This window comes from Mobula birostris, chromosome 8 (assembly GCF_030028105.1).
Source record: "Mobula birostris isolate sMobBir1 chromosome 8, sMobBir1.hap1, whole genome shotgun sequence".
In the NCBI taxonomy this organism is placed as follows: Eukaryota; Metazoa; Chordata; class Chondrichthyes; order Myliobatiformes; family Myliobatidae; genus Mobula; species Mobula birostris.
Genome location: NC_092377.1, coordinates 132,458,372 through 132,478,061, shown reverse-complemented (window position 1 = coordinate 132,478,061; position 19,690 = coordinate 132,458,372). Strand labels below are relative to the sequence as shown.

Genomic DNA, 19,690 nt, shown 5'->3' with positions numbered 1-19,690 from the left:
GACTGCAAAAGACCTTCAGGAAGATTTAGCGACTCTGGATTGGTGGTGCACTGTTGTACTGTGCAACAACACCTGCACAAATATGACCTTCATGAAAGAGTCATCAGAAGAAAACCTTTCCTCTGTCCTTACCACAAAATTCAACATCAGAACTATGCAAAGGAACATCTAAACAAGCCTGATGCATTTTGGAAATAAGTCCTGTGGACTGATGAAGTTAAAATAGAACTTTTTGACCGCAATGAGCAAAGATATGTTTGGAGAATAAAGGGTGCAGAATTTCATGAAAAGTACACCTCTCCAACTGTTAAGCATGGGAGTGGATCGATCATGCTTTGGGCTTGTGTTGCAGCCAGTGGCACGGGGAACATTTCACTAGTAGACGGAAGAATGAATTCAGTTAAATACCAGCAAATTCTGTAAGCAAACATCACACTGTCTGTAAAAAAAAAAGCTGAAGATGAAAAGAGGATGGCTCTTTTCAGGATAATGATCGGAACACACCTCAAAATCCACAATGGACTACTTCTAAAGGCGCAAGCTGAAGGTTTTGCCATGGCCCAGTCCCCCGACCTAAACATCAATGAAAATCTGTGGATAAACCTCAAAAGAGCTGTGCATGCAAGACGGCCCAGGAATCTCACAGAAGTCGAAGGGTTTTGCAAGGAAGAATAGGTGGAAATCCCCCAAACAAGAAATGAAAGACTCTTAGCTGGCGACAGAAAGCGTTTACTACCTGTGATACTTGCAAAAGAGGGTGTTACTAAGTACTGTCCATGCAGGGTGCCCAAACTTTTGCTTCGGGCCCTTTTTCTTTTTTGTTATTTTGAAACTGTAAAAGATGGAAATGCTGAAACCAGCTCGGAGTTTTCACAATCCACTGAGGGACCCATTGGACCTTTCACATCAGGTTCCTTTCCCTCATTCTGCAGAACCGATAACAATGTAAACACGAAGAATTCTGCAGATGCTGGAAATTCAAGCAACATACATCAAAGTTGCTGGTGAACGCAGCAGGCCAGGCAGCATCTCCAGGAAGAGGTACAGTCGACGTTTCGGGCCGAGACCCTTCGTCAGGACTAACTGAAGGAAGAGCTAGTAAGAGCCGAAGAAATTACAGATGGGGAGCAGTGAGAGATGGTTTCACTGAACTCCCGTCGAAGAGAAGATTTAAACTCCTTCAGTGTAGGCATCACAGAAGAGGCTTCGCAGTACTGAATTTAAAAACAATCTTACTAGCTCTTCCTTCAGTTAGTCCTGACGAAGGGTCTCGGCCCGAAACGTCGACTGTACCTCTTCCTAGAGATGCTGCCTGGCCTGCTGCGTTCACCGGCAACTTTGATGTGTTGCTTGAACCGATAACTTGTCGTTCAAGTCTCCGCCTTCAGCTGCGAGAAAAATGTCTTCAAATTCTTCACACTTGGCCACAGTGTCCCCGCTTCTCCATGTGGCCCCATCTCTCCAGGTGCCCCAAACATACCGGACAGATCTACTCACGTCACGTCCTTGCTAATCTGGACTAACACAACATCCTTACCAGCCAATTGATCAGAACGTCATTCAGCGAAGGTAACTTCCCCTAATACTTTAACGGTACTTAAAATCCCATTCAACAATATACAAACGTTTGTATCTGCGTATTAGTTGTGAACAATCTCTTTGAATCGCATTAAAGTTTAATCGCTGCGGCGTTTATAATCACGTATCTGAATCGTTTCCCAAACACGAGTTCAAACACAGGCTTAAACACTCAAACCACTTAATCAATTCTTAAGCAAATGTACAGAATTAGCAAATCCAAACCGAGACAATAACCCCCACAGTGAAACCCCTTTTCACGTCTAAATTCGGTAGGACTCGGGTCCTACCAAACCGCGAAGTCGGGATGTTTCGACCACCCATAAACACTGTGTAAATACTGCGCACTGGCAATTATCCGTCAGCAAGAAGTAACAGATTGTACACGGCATGCAATTATAATTAAGGTGTATTTGTGAATGTCAATGTAATCAAACAGTCATTAAAGAAGAAAGAAAAAAGAAATAAATAAAAGGATAATTTACAATGAAAACAGTCAGATTTGTATAATTTTGGAGCACAGATCTTCCAAAAGCTGGAATGTGTCAGTTTACTCAGGGCGCCAACCGATCACCCGTAGAACTTTCCATCTTGAATTCTTAACCAGGCACTATCCAACCAAAGTGGTGCTGCTGGGCTTCACAGAGCCAGAAAACTAGATTCACTTCCATCCTCGGACCCTGTTTTTGTGGAGTTGGCACATCCTCCATGTGCCCATGTGGATTTTCTCTGGGTGCCCCAGGTTGCTTCAACACCGATGGTTGTGCAGTTTGTAGTTAACCAGCAGCTTAGGCTACTTTTTGACAGGGGCGAGTGTAGCCGAGGGTGAGGTGTTGAAGCATCCCCTGGTATTTAGGTGAGTGGTAGAACTACAGGAAGTTGATGGGAATATGATGGTGTATTTATAATATAAGATTACTGTAAGATTAGTGGAACTGTTTTGTTGATGTTTGGTGTGCACCGAATAGGGCAAAGAAGCTGCTTCTGTTCTGCATTTCATTATGACACGAGTCAGCTGAAAGTTTTTAAAATTAATTTACTTATTTTTGTATTTATTTAGGGTTACAGAGCGGAGAAGGCCCTTCCAGCCCCTCGAGCCATGCTACAAGGGCAAACACCAATTCAACCACAGCCCAATCGTGGGACAATTTACACTGACCATGTTGACTGGTATGTCGTGGAACAGTGGGACGAAACCAGAGCACCCGGAGAAAACTACAGCTTCATGAGGAGGACGTTCAGACTTCTTACAGATGATGATAGGATGAAACTCTGAAATTGGAACAACAGCAGAGAGTGTAAACTGCAAGGCAAATCTGTGCCTCCTAATGCTTCTCTTTCCTCCCTCCCTGTCCCATTGTGGCTATTCTCGCATTTCCTTCCTTCCATCAGCAGAAAGAAACAAAGACCAAAAAGAACCAACTTCAAGTGGAGCTTCAATTCCACTGTAAAGTATGGTGATGCGCTGCCACCCCATGGACAGGTATTGACTCTACAAGGGAGAAAATCAAAATTAATTCTCAGGAGATGCTGAAACAAAGTGATGTTGGAAACCTTTCAATACCTCCTGCATCCAGGCAAATTGCATCTAGTTCCTCCAGAGGACCTGGGATTTTCTTCACAAGCAGCATCCTCCCCAACCATCATCCCCACCATTCCAGGACTGAGAAGCTCCTGAAGTACTCCACAGGCAGCTCATCCAAAGCCAGAGGCTTGTCTCTCGATAGCTTGTGGAGGGCACCAGACAATGTGTATTTCTGTATTTTTCCCATTATGGGCAAAAGAGTTTCTATATTTATGGGAATGTCCTTACAAGAAAATTAATGTTACTGAAACGAATGCAAATATAAAACAAAAATTTGTAACTAAGTAGTTTTTGATCATGAACTTTGCAATACTGTATATCACTCGTCAACATCTACGAGAAGGAGTTTTCTCAAATTTGAAACAATCTCCAGTAAAATTACTAGATATAAGAGGTAGCTCAGTTAAAAAATGTTGAGACACAAGTCTGCTCACATATAATGAGAGAATCTCAGTGAGTCATCTGCACTATGGAATTAAATGAGCAACCACCATCTCGAATCAAGATTCCTCATGAAAGCGTAACAAAAAATGTTCAAATGTTTAAGACTACCTTGAAGTGTTCCTAATATGTCTTAATATTTTAATATACCTGTCATGAAACAGTGATGTACAGATTATTATTAAGATAAAAACTGTAAGCCAAGACCAAGTTAAATTTTGGAAAGCACCTACATTCTCTGCACTCTGAATATCTTGAGCTACTCATTGCATGTCATTTCATTCCCCACCCCATCACCCATTCCTATTTCCACACTGACCTATCTGTTCTCTGCTTCTCCACTGCCACTGTGTAGCCAAAGACAAATTAGAAGTACAGCAGCTTGCATTCAGCTTATGGAGACTGCATTCCACTCTTCAATAAACTGGCTATCCTGGCACTTCACTCAGCCCTGATGTTGGGTCTTCAGCCAAAATATCGACCATCCTTTTGCCTCCAATGATGCTGTGTGACTACTGACTTCTTCCAGGTGTTTATTTTTATAATATTTATCAATCATTTTAAATGAGTGAGAGAGACAAGTCCAACAGGCTCCTCTCTAAAGTAACACACAAAATGCTGGAGGAACTTAGCAGGTCCAGCAGCAACTACGGAAAAGAGTAAACATTCAACGTTTCAGGCCGAGACCCTTCTTCAGGACTGAGAGGGAAGGGGTGAGACACCTGAATTAAAAGTGGGGGAGGAGAAAGAGGCTAACTGGAAGGTGATAGTTGAATCCAGGTGGGTGAGAAAGGTCAAGGGCAGAAGAAAGAACCTGGAGGAGGGCAGAGTGGACAATAGTAGAAAGGGAAGGGGAGGGGTCACCGGGCAGGTGACAAGAAATAAATGGGGAATGGAGGAGATGGGGACGATTTTCAATTCACCGGAAGGAGAAATCAATATTCATGCCATCGGGTTGGAGGGTACCCAGACAGAATATAAGGTGTAGCCCCTCCACCCTGGATCGACTGGTAGGAACAGGGATGGGAATCGTAATTAAAATGTTTGGCCACCGGGAAGTCCCGCTTATGGCAGACGGTAGAGGTGCTCGACAAAGCAGTCCCTCAATTATTGATGGGTCTCACCTATGTAGAGAATGCACCAGACACAATAGATGACCCCAGCAGATTTGCTGGTGAAGTATTAACTCACCAGGATTGTTTGGGGCCCTGAATGGAGGTGAGGGAGGAGGTGTAGGGGCAGGTGTAGCACTTGGGCCGCTTGTATAGATAAGTGCCTGGAGGGAGATTAGTGGGGAGGGATCAATGGTCAAGGGAATCATGGAGGGAGTGACCCCTGCGGAAAGTGGAGGGTGGTGAGTAGGTAAAGGTATGTTTAGTGCTGGTGTCCCTTTGGAGATGGCGGAAGCTGCAGAGGATAGTGTTCCATGTGGAGGCTGATGGGGTGGCAGGTAAGGACAAGAGCGACCCCATCACTAATACAACAGTGGGAGGGTGGGGTGAGTGCACATGTATGGAAAATGGAGGAGATGTGAGTGAGGGCAGCATCAATAGTAGAGGGAGGGAAACTCCACACTTTGAAGAAAGAGGACATCTCTGATGTCCTGGAATGGAAAGTTGCTTCCTGCAAACAGATGTTTTAGAGGTGAAGAAACTGAGAGAATATAGAAAACATATTCCACTCTCCCCTCCTACCCCTCCTCACAGTCCCCCACCCTGCTCTCATGACTATACCCCTTCCCCACACGAAACCACCACGGTGGGCTTCACAGCTGAACAGGTGAGAAGACAGCTGAAACGTCTCAACCCAAGCAAGGCTGCAGGACCGGATGGTGTCAGTACCAGGGTGCCTAAAGCCTGTGCCCCTCAGCTGTGTGAAGTACGTCGCCATGTCTTCATCCTGAGCCTGAAGCTCCAGAGGGTTCCTGTAGTGTGGAAGACGTCCTGCCTCGTCCCTGTTCGAAGACACCATACTCCAGCGGCCTCAATGACTACAGACCGGTGGCATTGACCTGCCACATCATGAAGACCCTGGAGAGATTTGTTCTGGAGCTGCTCCGGCCTATGGTCAGGCCACACTTAGATCCCCTCCAGTTCGCCTACCAGCACCGACGAGGGGTTGAGGATGCCACCGTCTACCTGTTGAACCATGCCTACACCCACCTGGACAAGCCAGCGAGCACTGTGAGGGTCATGTTTTTTGACTTCTCCAGTGCATTCAACACCATCCGCCCTGCTCTGCTGGGGGGAAGCTGACAGCGATGCAGGTGGATGCTTTCCTGGTGTCATGGATTCTTGATTACCTGACTGGCAGACCACAGTACGTGTGCTTGCAACACCCTGTGTCCGACTTAGTGATCAGCAGCACTGGGGCTCCACAGGGGACTGTCTTGTCTCCCTTTCTCTTCACCATTTACACCTCAGACTTCAACTACTGCACAGAGTCTTGTCATCTTCAGAAGTTTTCAGATGACTCTGCCATAGTTGGATGCATCAGCAAGGGAGATGAGGCTGAGTACAGGGCTACTGTAGGAAACCCTGTCAGACTAAGGAGCTGGTGGTAGACCTGAGAAGAGCTAAGGTACCAGCGACCCCTGTTTCCATCCAGGGGGTCAGTGTGGACATGGTGGAGGCTTACAAATACCTGGGGATATGAATTGACAATAAACTGGACTGGTCAAAGAACACCGAGGCTGTCTACAAGAAGTGTCAGAGCAGTCTCTATTTCTTCAGGAGACTGAGGTACTTTAACATCTGCCAGATGATGCTGAGGATGTTCTATGAGTCTGTGGTGGCCAGTGTGATCATGTTTGCTGTTGTGTGCTGGGGCAGCAGGCTGTGGGTAACAGACACCAACAGAATTAACAAACCAATTCATAAGGACAGTGATGTTGTGGGGATGGAACTGGACTCTCTGACGGTGGTGTCTGAAAAGAGGATGCTGTCCAAGTTGCATGCCATCTTGGACAATGTCTCCCATCCACTACATAATGTACTGGTTGGGCACAGGAGTACATTCAGCCAGAGACTCATTCCACCGAGATGCAACACAGAGCGTCATAGGAAGTCATTCCTGACTGTGGCCAACAAACTTTACAACTCCTCCCTTGGAGGGTCAGACACCCTGAGCCAATAGGCTGGCCCTGGAGTTATTTCCTGGCATAATTTACATATTACTATTTAACTATTTATGGTTTTATTAATATTTAATTATTTATGGTGCAACTGTAACCAAAACCAATTTCCCCTGGGATGAATAAAGTATGACTATAACTAAGATTGAGGTCCCCCTCAGTCTTCTACCGTACAAGAACTAACATAGTAAACTATGCAGCTTCTCCCTGTAACCCATGCATCACCTCCAATTCAGGTGACATTCAAATAAATCTGTTCTGTACTCCTTCTAGACTGATAATATCTTTCAGTTAACAGTGTGATCAAAACCATACACAATACTTTGTGCAACCTCACTGGCATCTTATATAAATGCAACATCACTTCCCATCTCCTGTACTCAGTGCAGTTACTGTTGATGGCCAGTGTACCAAGCACCCTCGTCACCATTCTATCTATCTATCACACATTTCCGGTGAACTGTGGACATGAAATCCTCACTCCTTCTGTTCCATAACACTCCCCACGGTTCTACCATTCACTGTTATAGGCTTAATCCTGAGCTGATTCCCAACATGCAATACCTTACTTTTATCAGAATTGAAAGCCATTTGCCGGTCCTCAGGCCATAAACCCAACTGAACAATATCTTCCAATAATAGCAAAGCCTTCCACACTGTCTACATCACCACCTATTTTAGTAGCATTTGTAAACTTGCTAACTATATCTTGTAAACTTACAGACAATATTTGTATAAATTACACGCAAAGGTGCTAACACTGACCACTGTGGGATACCACTGGACAGCCATCCATGCCAGAAACATCCTCTATGATCACATTGTGCTTCCCACCACAGAGCTTATCCACTCTGCTAATTCTACTTGATCCTGGTAATGTAACCTTCCAGACGAGCCACCAATGGTCCCTTGTTAAAGGCATGGAGGAGGAGCTTAGGAGAATGATGGTGGCTAATGGCGACTCCTTTCCTTGCATCTTTGGAAACAGATCTATTTCTGTCTATAATATCTCTACCTTTTCCTTTCAGGGCTCTTCTGAAGACCTGGAGTGATACACAGACTTCGGTTCTTTACGGAAATGGGACCCGTTCTCGGGGTCTCACGACTGTCCGTGACTTGATATGCCAAGGACGCGGCCTAGAAGAGTAGAGCAGCTTCAGGGACTGGGATTTTGTGGCTCCGGAGGCGGGCAGACTTGAGGTCAGTGCCGCGTAGGAAACTGGTGTGTCGTGGGAGATGGAAGATTGAAAGCAGCAAGCTGGCTGCTGGCTGTGTGCCCAGAGACCCAAGTTCTTTGGGCACAGAGCTCAGGAAAAGCGACACAACAGACTTTTAGCATTGTAAATCAGCGAGTTATTTGTTATCTCTCCCCTCTTGCTGTGAAATGGGGACATCTCTTTTTCACTTATGAGGGAGAGAGAGATCCTGTGGTATGTCGAATTACCAGGTGAACGAGTAACATTTGGGGTACTGCGGGTCTGTGTCTTTATTGACGCTTTGCTGAATGTTTGAGTGCTCGGTGGGGGCGCGCAAAGATGCTTTTTGCTTTTGGGGGGAGCTGCTGCTTATGCGTGGGTGAGAGGAGCTTTGGGGTTCTAACAATTAACTGTCATTCATTCTTTGGGCCATCCTCTGTATTTGTATATGTTTGAGAAGAAAAAAGAATTTCAGGATGTATATTGTATACATTTCTCTGACATTAAATGTACCTTTGAAAATTCATACTATCAAAATCCGCTGTCCTGTTCGCATCTATCCTCTTGGTTACTTCTCTATAGCTACTTTAATATTAATAGAATTATGGACATGTTGCTCACAGGGATACACTTATTTGCTTGGAGGTACTATACATACGGAAGACCCTGTACTGTCTCTCTTTTTACCTTAACTCTCCTGAAGACTATCGAACTCTGCAGTTCTCGTGGGACCTCACTTGGATTATTGTGCACAGGTCTGCTTTGCAAGTGATAACTGTGTAGGTTTCAGGAAAGGCTGAAGATTCATGGGGATGTTACTGAGGCTGGAGGGCAGGAGTTAAAAGGAGAAACTTGAAAGACAATGGTTCTCCTCCCGGGGCATAGGAGGATTTACTGGATGATTTTATAGAGGCATAATGAAATCATAAAAGGACTAGGTAAGACAAATGGTCAGTCTTTTCCCATTGCAGGGGAGTCCAAAACAAGAGAATATATTTTGGTGGTGATAGGAGAATTATTAAAAGAGAACTTATACTTATTATCAAACACAGAAGTTGAGCCATAGCGCCTCTTTCCCTCCTACCTATCCATGACTCTATAGGATAATTGTAGCAGCGTTGGTGGTCAAAGGCAGAGGGTTAGAATAGGAATAGGAGAGAGAAGTTATCCTTAGTGAGATACCTCTGACTGGGTGTAGCTGCAGGTATAACAGATTTGCAGTGATAAGTGCCTGTAATGGGATCAGAGGAGAGAGATGAGAGGACAAGGGAATCATGGAGAGTGTGATGCATACAGAAAGGAGAGAAGCAAGAGGAATATGTGCAGCTGGAGGGAGTGACTGGAAGATGACAGAAGTTGTTGTGAATGTGAATACCTGGTTGGTTGTAGGTGAAGACAAGGGGAACCCCATCACTGTTATGCTAGGGTTGTTGTGGGGAGGAAGAATGGGTGAGGGCAGACTTGTGGGAAATGGGAGAGATACCAGTGAAGACTACATTGAAAAGACTGGAGGATAAATCCCATTTTCCGAATATTCTGGAATGGAGACCTACATTATCAAAGTAGATGCATTGGAAACAAAAGAACTGAATGGAAGGTGTTGGCCAGAAGAAACTGCAGTCTATTCAAGGATATGGGAAGCAGACAAGCCAGCTGTCTTTGTTTCCTCCCTTTTGTGGACTTTAAACTTATTCTTGTTCTTGGATAATCTAATCAGCAACTGAATATGGATACAGGAAGCTTCGGGTAATGATCTGCTAAAGCAGAGCCCATTCTCAAACAAGTAACCATTTGTTATGTAAAGGACGTGGACTCCGAACTGATTCTTGACACTGGAACAATCTAATCAGAGCAATAAACCTGAGACCATTCTCAGAGGAGTAGCTACTTGTTATGTAAAGTAACAGACCTGCAGTCTGGGATCTCATTAAACTCTGTCTGGGTTGCCTCATTTAACTGGTTTGGACCAGACAGAGTGTGAAGGCACAAATACACAAGGCTGCGATGGGCAGAACCATGAAAGAATGTTTGTTGTAGTCCTGTACAATGACCAGTAAGAAGTTGACCCAGGTAGGTCAGGTGACCTTGAGCCAATAGGAAGGATATCCAATGGTTCAATTGATGAGGAACACTATAAGAGTCAGGAGCTCCAAATACGCAGGGGCCATAAATCTCCAGCAATCAGAGACCAACCATCATGGATAATGAGAACATGTGGAGATTGGGACCACAAGGAACGCCTAGCCAGTGTAGACTCCATTCCGTGTAATAACTTTCCTCTTCATTGACTATTCATGGAGTGTCGGGGAATTCTAGGAGGGTGCACACAGGTGGAGAAGATGGTGAATCCACGTTCCTTTAGTTGAAACAACAAACGTTACTTGTCGGTAAATACAGATTCTCTGTAACTCACTGATCATTATTACAAGGGGTGATTCTTGTAACAAAGGTGAATAGTATTCTTGCAAGTGGCAGATTGAGAAGAGATGTAATCAAGATAATTGTGGGAGTTAGAAGACATCAGTTACAGTCTGTGTCCATTAAAAAAAGGTGTCTAACACAACACTTGGACAGGCTCTCTCTGTCACTAACGAGGGAGATAGAGATATTCCTCCTGCCACAGTGAGGGGACAGACCAACAGCCCACTGTTTCAATGTTACAATCTGCAGCATCGCACATTTTGATAGAAGCATACACTGCTGTCCTCATGTCCTGATCTCCCACGTTACTTCAGTCGGTGACACTGGTGAGGAATCGGGTCATCCAAAGGGCTGTGCCCTGAAGGTGTATACCCTCCAGACCATTCCTGGAGAAACCAAAAATGCTAGGCCGCTCGGCGAGCTCCGATGCTGAAGAACTGCAGTTTGAGTGCAGCTGTAGATCATGGAATGTGATAGAACGCCAGCCATTGTAGATTGGAAAGAAGAGATATCAAAGAGAAGAAATTAAACTGTTTTGTGGATGAACTAGAAGAAGTGGTGCTCTGTGCTATCTTTAGCTCCTCCTCCAAGTGGATGGAAACTTAGAGACCAGATATCCATGGCAAACATGAGGCAATCAGGGTCAGTGTACTGAGAGTTGTTAAAGTGGTGGAAGGCATCCTTAGTGTCACACACATTGGTGGGATGGGATTAAACAAAGGGGCTGAATAAAGAGTCCATCTATGAGGACATGAGTTCACTGGGCAACCACAGGCAGGAAAAATATGCCTACCAGGTGCGTGCTTCACCCACTGTTCTACTCTCTGTATACACATGACTGTGTGGCTAGGCATTGCTCAAATGAATATCTGAAAAATTTGCTGATGATACAACCATTGTTGGTAGAATCTCAGGTGGTGACGAGAGAACGTACAGGAGTGAAATATGCCAACTAGTGGAATGGTGCCACTGCAACATCAGTAAAATGAAAGAGGTGATTGTGGACTCAGGAAGGGTAAGATGAAGGAACACATCCCAATTCTCATAGAGGGATGAGAAGTGGAGAGAGTGAGCAGCTTCACGTTCCTGGCTGTCAAGATCTCTGAGGATCTAACCTGGTCCAAACACATTGAAGTAATCGTTAATAGTTATAGTCATAATTTATTGATCCCGGGGGAAATTGGTTCTCATTAGAGTTGCACCATAAATAATAAATAGTAGTAGAACCATAAATAGTTAAATAGTAATATGTAAATTATGCCAGTAAATTATGAAATAAGTCCAGGACCAGCCTATTGGCTCAGGGAGTCTGACCCTCCAAGGGAGGAGTTGTAAAGTTTAATGGCCACAGGCAGGAATGACTTTCTATGATGCTCTGTGCTGCATCTTGGTGGAATAAGTCTCTAGCTGAATGTATACCTGTGCCCACCCAGTACATTATGTAGTGGATGGGAGACATTGACCAAGATGGCATACAACTTAGACAGCATCTTCTTTTCGGACACCACCGTGAGAGAGTCCAGTTCCATCCCCACAACATCACTGGCCTTACGAATGAGTTTGTTGATTCTGTTGGCGTCTGCTACCCTCAGCCTGCTGTCCCAGGACACAACAGCAAACATGATAGCACTGGCCACCACAGACTCGTAGAACATCCTCAGCATTGTCCGGCAGATGTTAAAGGACCTCAGTCTCCTCAGGAAATAGAGACAGCTCTGACCCTTCTTGTAGACAGCCTCAATGTTCTTTGACCAGTCCAGTTTATTGTCAATTCGTATCCCCAGGTATTTGTAATCCTCCACCATGTCCACACTGACCCCCGGATGGAAACAGGGGTAACCGGTACCTTAGCTCTCCTCAGGTCTACTACCAGCTCCTTAGTCTTTTTCACATTAAGCTGCAGATAATTCTGCTCACACCACGTGACAAAGTTTCCTACCATTGCCCTGTACTCAGACTCATCTCCCTTGCTGATGCATCCAACTATGGCAGAGTCATCCGAAAACTTCTGAAGATGACAAGACTCTGTGCAGTATTTGAAGTCCGAGGTATAAATGGTGAAGAGAAAGGGAGACAAGACAGTCCCCTGTGGAGCCCCAGTGCTGCTGATCACTAAGTCGGACACACAGTGTTGCAAGCACACGTACTGTGGTCTGCCAGTCAGATAATCATGAATCCATGATACCAGGGAAGCATCCACCCGCATCGCTGTCAGCTTCTCCCCCAGCAGAGCAGGGCGGATGGTGTTGAATGCACTGGAGAAGTCAAAAAACATGACCCTCACAGTGCTCGCTGGCTTGTCCAGGTGGGCGTAGACACAGTTCAGCAGGTAGACGATGGCATCCTCAACTCCTAGTCGGTGTTAGTAGGCGAACTGGAGGGGATCTAAGTGTGGCCTGACCATAGGCCGGAGCAGCTCCAGAACAACTCTCTCCAGGGTCTTCATGATGTGGGAGGTCAATGCCACCGGTCTGTAGTCATTGAGGCCGCTGGGGCACGGCATCTTCAGCACAGGGACGAGGCAGGACGTCTTCCACACTACAGGAACCCTTCGGAGCCTCAGGCTCGGGTTGAATACATGGCGAAGTACTCCACATAGCTGAGGGGCACAGGCTTTGAGCACCATGGTACTGACACTATCCGGTCCTGCAGCCTTGCTTGGTTTGAGACGTTTCAGCTGTCTTCTCACCTGTTCAGCTGTGAAGCCCACCGTGGTGGTTCCGTGTGGGGAAGGGGTATAGTCATGAGAGCAGGATGGGGGACTGTGAGGAGGGGTAGGAGGGGAGAGTGGAATATGTGTTGGTTGGGGGCCGACAACAGATGGCTCATGTGGGGGATGGGCAGTGACCACAATGTCAAGTCTGTTAAAGAACAGGTTAAGTTCATTGGCCCTCTCCAGACTGCCTTAAGCTCCTCTGTTGCTAGTTTGCCGGAACCCAGTGATGACCCTCATCCCCCTCCAGACCTCTCTCATGTTGTTCTGCTGGAGTTTCCACTCGAGCTTCCTCTTGTACCCGTCTTTAGCCTTCCTGATCCTGGCTTTCAGGTCCCTCTCTATTGCCCTCAGCTCCCCCCTATTTCCATCTCTAAACACCCTCTTTTTGGCATTCACGATGTCCTTAATGTCCTTTGTCACCCATGGCTTGTTTTTTGAATAACAAAGGATAGTTCTTGTTGGAACATTGCAGTCCACACAGAAGTTGATGTAATCAGTGATGCACTCTGTGAGCCCATCAATATCCTCTCCATGTGGCTCACAGAGTGCCTGCCATTAAGAAGGCAAGACAGCAGCTATACATCATTAGGAGTATGAAGAGATTTGGCATATCAACAAATACACTCCAAAACTTCTATGGTTGTACCATCGAGAGCATTCTGACAGGCTGCATCACTGCCTGGTATGGAGGGGCCACTGCACAGGACCGAAAGAAGCTGAAGAGGGTTATAAATCCAGTCAGCTCCATTTTGGGCGCTAGCCTACAAAGTACCCAGGACATCTTTAGGGAGTGGTGTCTCAGAAAGACAGCATCCATTATTAAAGACCTCCAGCACCCAGGGCATGCCTTTTTCTCACTGTTACCATCAGGTAGGAGATACAGAAGCCTGAAGGCACACACTCAGCGATTCCGGAACAGCTTCTTCCCCTCTGCCATCCGTTTCCGAATGGACTTTGAAGCTTTGGACACTATCTCACTTTTTTAATCTACAGTATTTCTGTTTTTGCACATCTTTTAATAATCTATTCAATATATGTAATTGATTTTCTTGTTTATTTATTATGTTTTATTTTATTTATTATTATTATTTTTCTCTCTCTTCTAGATTATGTATTGCATTGAACTGCTGCTAAGTTAACAAATTTCACGTCAAATGCCGGTGATAATAAACCTGGTTCTGATTCTGCTGGATCTTGGGTAAGGGTTGAAATGGGCAGTGTGGGGTTGGGGAACTTAGAGGATGGAAGTTGTAGAGGAGAGAGCAACAGAGGTTACACGGGTAGTAACGATGCAGGAGTCTGTAGCCTGACTTTTCTCAGTTGCGCTTCAGTCTAATTTTTCTGATTTTTCTCATTGGTGACTTGGCATTCAGCATGGGGATGTGAAATTGTGTGACGGGGTTGACAATGGAGCATGTGGTATTCAAGCAGACACACTGTGTAGTGAGCGTTAGGAAGGACAGACAGATGATTAGTCAAAATTGCTGTCACTGGGATGAGTTGCAGTGTAGCAGCGGGGCAAAATCAAAAGGGTAATAAATACAGGACTGAAAGTGTTATATTTGAAAGCACTCAACATACAGAATAAGGTGGTTGATCCTGTAGCTCAGTCAGGGAATGGCAGGTATGATGTTGTGGGCATCAATGAGTCATGGTTGATAGAGGAGCTTAACATCCAGGGATCACAGTATATTGAAAGGACAAGCAGAAGGGCTCAGAGTCATAGAAAAGTACAGCACAGTATCAAGCCCTTCAGCCCATCTAGTCCATAATAAAACCTTTTAAACTGCCTACTCCCATGAACGTCCACTGGTACCATAGCCCTCAATACTCCTCCCATGCTTAAACATTGAAATTCAGCTTGACACCACGTGATGGCAGTTCATTCCACACTCTCATGACTCTCAGAGTGCAAGAGTTTTCCTTCAATGTTCCCAGAGTCCCCAGCTTTGCTTGTTGCTCGGCTGCTGGGGCGGAGTCGAAGCGCTCGGCATAGGATGGTGCTCGGAGAGACTGTGTCAGAGGGGCTGGTCGGAGGCTCGAAGTTTTCGGACGGACTCAGAGTCCGCTGCTTCCAATGGTGCTGCATCGGCAAGTTGGCAGCGCTTGCAGGTTCATGGCAGGGAGAGTTTCTCCCTTCTACTGCTTGCGTGAGATGATGAAGCTATCGGGGAAATGAGAATTCTTTTTACCTTGCCCATGGTCTGCCCTTTATCAAATTATGGTATTGCTTTGCACTGTTGTAACTATATTCTATAATTATGTGGTTTTGTAAGTTTTATCTTGGTTTGTCCTGTGTTTTCTTGTGATATCATTCTGGAGGAACGTTGCATCATTTTTTAATGCATGCATTTCTAAATGACAATAAAGGAGGACTGAGTGTCCTCATTATCTAAAAACTTCTCACATTCCATGCTTAATCCATGATCTTTGCTTATAATCCCACCTAACCTCAATTGTTAAAGTCTGCTGGTATTGACGCTATCTATACCCTTCATAATTTTGAATATCTCCATCAAATCACCCCTCAGTCTTCTACATTCTGAGGAATAAATTGTACATGAGAGCCCAATGATCCAAAAATTGCATGCTTTTCCTCCCGCACCAATTCCTTAGCCACATGTTGAACTGTATAATCTTCTTATTTCTATCCTCACTAGCACGTGGCACTAATAGTAATCCTTTTGCAGAACCAGTCATAAGGAGGTGGCTGGAAACAGATCCAAGTGCAAGACACAGACACTGAAGTACTAGGGAGAGGACTAGAATACAGGGCGAGGGCAAGGACATGGACACAAAAACCAAGAACCCGGACAGGACTGGACAAGAGAGCTAGGAGTCCGGGTTTGGACTCAGTGCTAGAGACGGGACAAGAACCTGGGTCTTGCCTCTGGCTCAGACCCCAGAACTAGGCAAGGACAAGACTTGGCTGGCAGGCTGGAGTCTTCAGACTTGAGGCGAGGCTGGAGACCAAAGACTTGAGGTGAGGCGGGAGTCCAGAGACTTGAGGCGAGGCTTGAGACTTGAGGTGAGGCATTGGGTCTTGAAGCTTAGCTTGGCTAGAGGCTTGGGGTCTTGAAGCTCCTCCTGGGCAGGGCGCGGATCTCCACCAAGAAGGGACAGAACCAACCGCAGGGTAACGGCAAGACGGCCTGACTAACCCAGCACAGGCAAGGGACAGGAAGGGACAGAACTGACCACAGGGTAACGGCAAGATGGCCTGACTTACCCAGTGGAGGCAAGGGACAGGAAGGGAGCCAGGTACAGGGTGGCTCCAAGAGAAGACTTCAGGCGAGGTGAGGCGAAAGTTACTGGCAAGACAAGGCAAGGCTTCAGGCGAGGAAACAGAAGGCAGGGGAAGGGATACAAGGAGTAAGGACAAGAACAATCTAGCAGCCATGCCCTGGTGTCCGGAGGTATTTATTCAGCCAGCCACAACAAGAATCAGCTGCCTCAGTTAGTGCTCAGCAGGAACAGAAACAGGGTAGACAGGAAAACCTGGAGCAAGGGTCGATGGACCAGATCGTGAACTGGAACACGGACTTCATGGACCAGACCATGACAGAACCTTTCAACTCTTCCTTCCTACTGTATGTCTTTGGTATCTACATAGACCCTTCAAAAGCCTCTGGCTATTCCCCCTCCCATTTAAGAATGCTGAAGTCTCAATCAGAGATATTCCAGAGCATTGTCTAAGGAGGCAACGTGCCATCTAAGAATCTCATTCTCGTCCACATAACCTCCTTTCTGTACCCCTAACTAATGAATCCCCAATCACTGCAGCTAACCTCTGCTACCCCCTTCCCATCTGAATCGCAGAATCAGGCTAAGTGCCAGATACTTGTCCACTATGACTTAATTCTGATAGGTCATTCTACCAACAACTCTCCCCCCCACAACAGTATCCAATTTTGTCTACCAGTTGTCAATGGGTTGGCCACAGGTACAGTTTGCACTTGCTCTTTAATTCCTTTTCCCTCCCTGACTGTCATCCAGTTTCCTGTGTTCTGCACCTTGGGTGTAACTACCTCTTCATTTGTCTTATCGATCACACTCTCAGGGTGGCATGGCTCTGTTGCTGAACAATGAAATCAAATCCTTAGAAAGAGGTGACATAGGATTGGAATATGTAGAATTGTTGTGGGGAGAGTTAAATATAGACAAAGGTAAAAAGACCATATACAAGCCTCCAAACAGTAGCCAGGATGTGGGCTACAAAGTTAAAGTGGGAGATTGAAAAATCATATCTGAAGAATATTTGTTGTTTCTGAGAGATCTGTCGAGTAGGGGATATCATCTTCCCTTATTCTGGTTGTGTGTGTTTTGGGAATGCTCTTCAGATTTAGGGCACTTCCTATTTTTACGTGGTTCTTTGTAAATCCAGTATTTCATTTTTTTTGCTGAATAGACTTCCCACATGGTCTTCCAATGTCTTGAACAGTCACAGATCACGGACAGCCACATCAGCACTGCTGTTAGAATTTGACAGGATAACTTTAAAGTATCTTCTGTTCCTCACACAATGCCAAACCTTAAAGTCATGTTGTTAATTTGGGAGAAAACACTGGCAATGGTTTGCTTGATGTTGTGAATAAATTTGCACTATTCTTCAGAAAAATAATTAATTATTTATCTATCAGTTTCAGAAAACCTGATGCACAGTGGAGAGTATCCTGACTGGTGCATCATGGCCTGGTATGGAAATACCAATGCCCAAAAACAGGTAAGCCAAAAGAAAGTGGTGAATCCGCCACAGTCCATCAAAGGAAAAGTCCTCCCAGAAATTGAGTGATGCCACAAAAATGCATTCAGCATCAAGGATACCCACCATCCAGGCAATGCTCTCTTCCCTCTGCTGCCATCGGGAGAAGGTGAAGGAGCCTTAGGTCCAACACCACCTAGTTCAGGAACAGGTCCTACCATTCAACCATCGGGCTCCTGAACCAGTATAGATAACTTCACTCACCTCATCACTGCACTGATCACACTATGGAAACACTTTTAAGGGCTGAATAACTCATGTGCACGATATTATTTGTTACTTTTTTCTGACCATGATTATTATTATTGTATTTGCAGTTGCTCATTATTTTTATATTGGTTGTTTGTCATTGATTCTATTGTATTTCATTGCTCTACTGTGAACGCCTGCAAAAAGATAAACCGCTAGGTAGGGTATGGTGACAGAAAAAGACTTTAAACTTAGCAGGCATTTATTGCTGGAGTGTTGGTCAGCAGAAAGGCAAGTTAACAGTCCACCTTCATTTAGATTTTTTTCAGTGTTAGCCAATTCCTTTGTACATATTGTGTTGGATAGGTCAAAGCTTAGGTATTCAATGTTAACATGCAAGTGCTAATTGGATTGCTTAAACTCTTGCTTCTTGACTGAGGTTGCAGTGACCTTGCTTCAAACATGGAGACAACAAAGATTTCAACTAGGGGCAGCTTGGCAGAAGAGAGTAAAGATCATTATGGAAGAATGTGTAATAATTTCCGTTTACCCTGTTGATTTTAACTGTGGAGAGTGCTTGCTTCATTCGTTATTTGCATGTCAGAAGCACATGTCATTGCATATAAAGCGTAGGTTGACAGCTTCTTAAGGGTGCCACAGGTTACTGATACAAGTCAAAAGAATGGGGTTGAGAGGGATAATGAATCAGCCACGATGGAATGACGGAGCAGACCTGATGGGTTAAATAGCCATATTCTGCTCCCATGTCTTATGGTCTTAAGACATTCATACAATCAATCTGTTTTGACTTGTGCATTCCAGTTAGTGGAGAGGAGTAAACAGTTGATGTTTTAGGCTGAGACCTTTCATGAGCTCTGATGAAGGGTCTCAGCTCGAAATGGAAACTGTTTGTTTCTTTCCATAGATACTGCCTGACCTACCGTGATCCTCAAACACTTTGTGTGTTGTCTTGGGTTTCCAGTATCCGCAGATTTTCTTCTGTTTGAATCAATATTATCACAGAACAGGGCTATTAAATGTATTTATACAGATTCTGAAAGTGTATCAGCAGGGGAAATAGAACGCTCAAACGAACACAGCCTTCAAACTCATTATCTACTGCAATGGCATGTGGGAAAATCATATGCCAACAGGAGTCAGCTGAAAATGCCAAAAAACCCAAACAGAATATTAAGGAAAGTAATGGTTTCTACAAACCAATGGCGAGCATGGCTTCATAGTTCCGCTTCACATTCTTATAGCGGAGTTTATCCCAGTCACTCAGCTCTGCCCACTCTTCTTTGGAAAAGTAACCAACAATGTCGTTAAACTTGTTTGCATCCTGGAAAGATAGACGTGTTTCCTGAAATACCAGAGTATTTATCAGAGTAGAATATCTATTTTCTTTTATCACAGTTGCAAAACAGATTAGACAACATTCCACATATTTATTTTGTGTGCAAGGATACAGGAAACAGGATGAAGCAATCACAAGGTCAAATTAAAGGGGAGCCCCACTGGGCTGCACGCAAGGAGAAATTTTATTTTGAGGTTGGCAAATACTTGGAATTTACACCCAAGAGCTGAGTGAGATCAACCACTGATTACATTCCAGATGAAATGAAAGTATGCCAGGATATCAGAGGAATAAAACTACTACATATCACAA

The 19,690-nt window shown here is 44.9% G+C and overlaps 1 protein-coding gene across 1 annotated transcript in view; it reads right to left on the bottom strand.

Moving 5' to 3' along the window:
* The window catches only part of LOC140202063 (uncharacterized), a 381,219-nt gene that overhangs the window by 360,393 nt on the left and 1,136 nt on the right, over nucleotides 1-19,690 (bottom strand). The window contains 1 exon segment of the mRNA XM_072266920.1: nucleotides 19,240-19,363. Coding sequence (XP_072123021.1) covers nucleotides 19,240-19,363 — 124 coding nt within the window.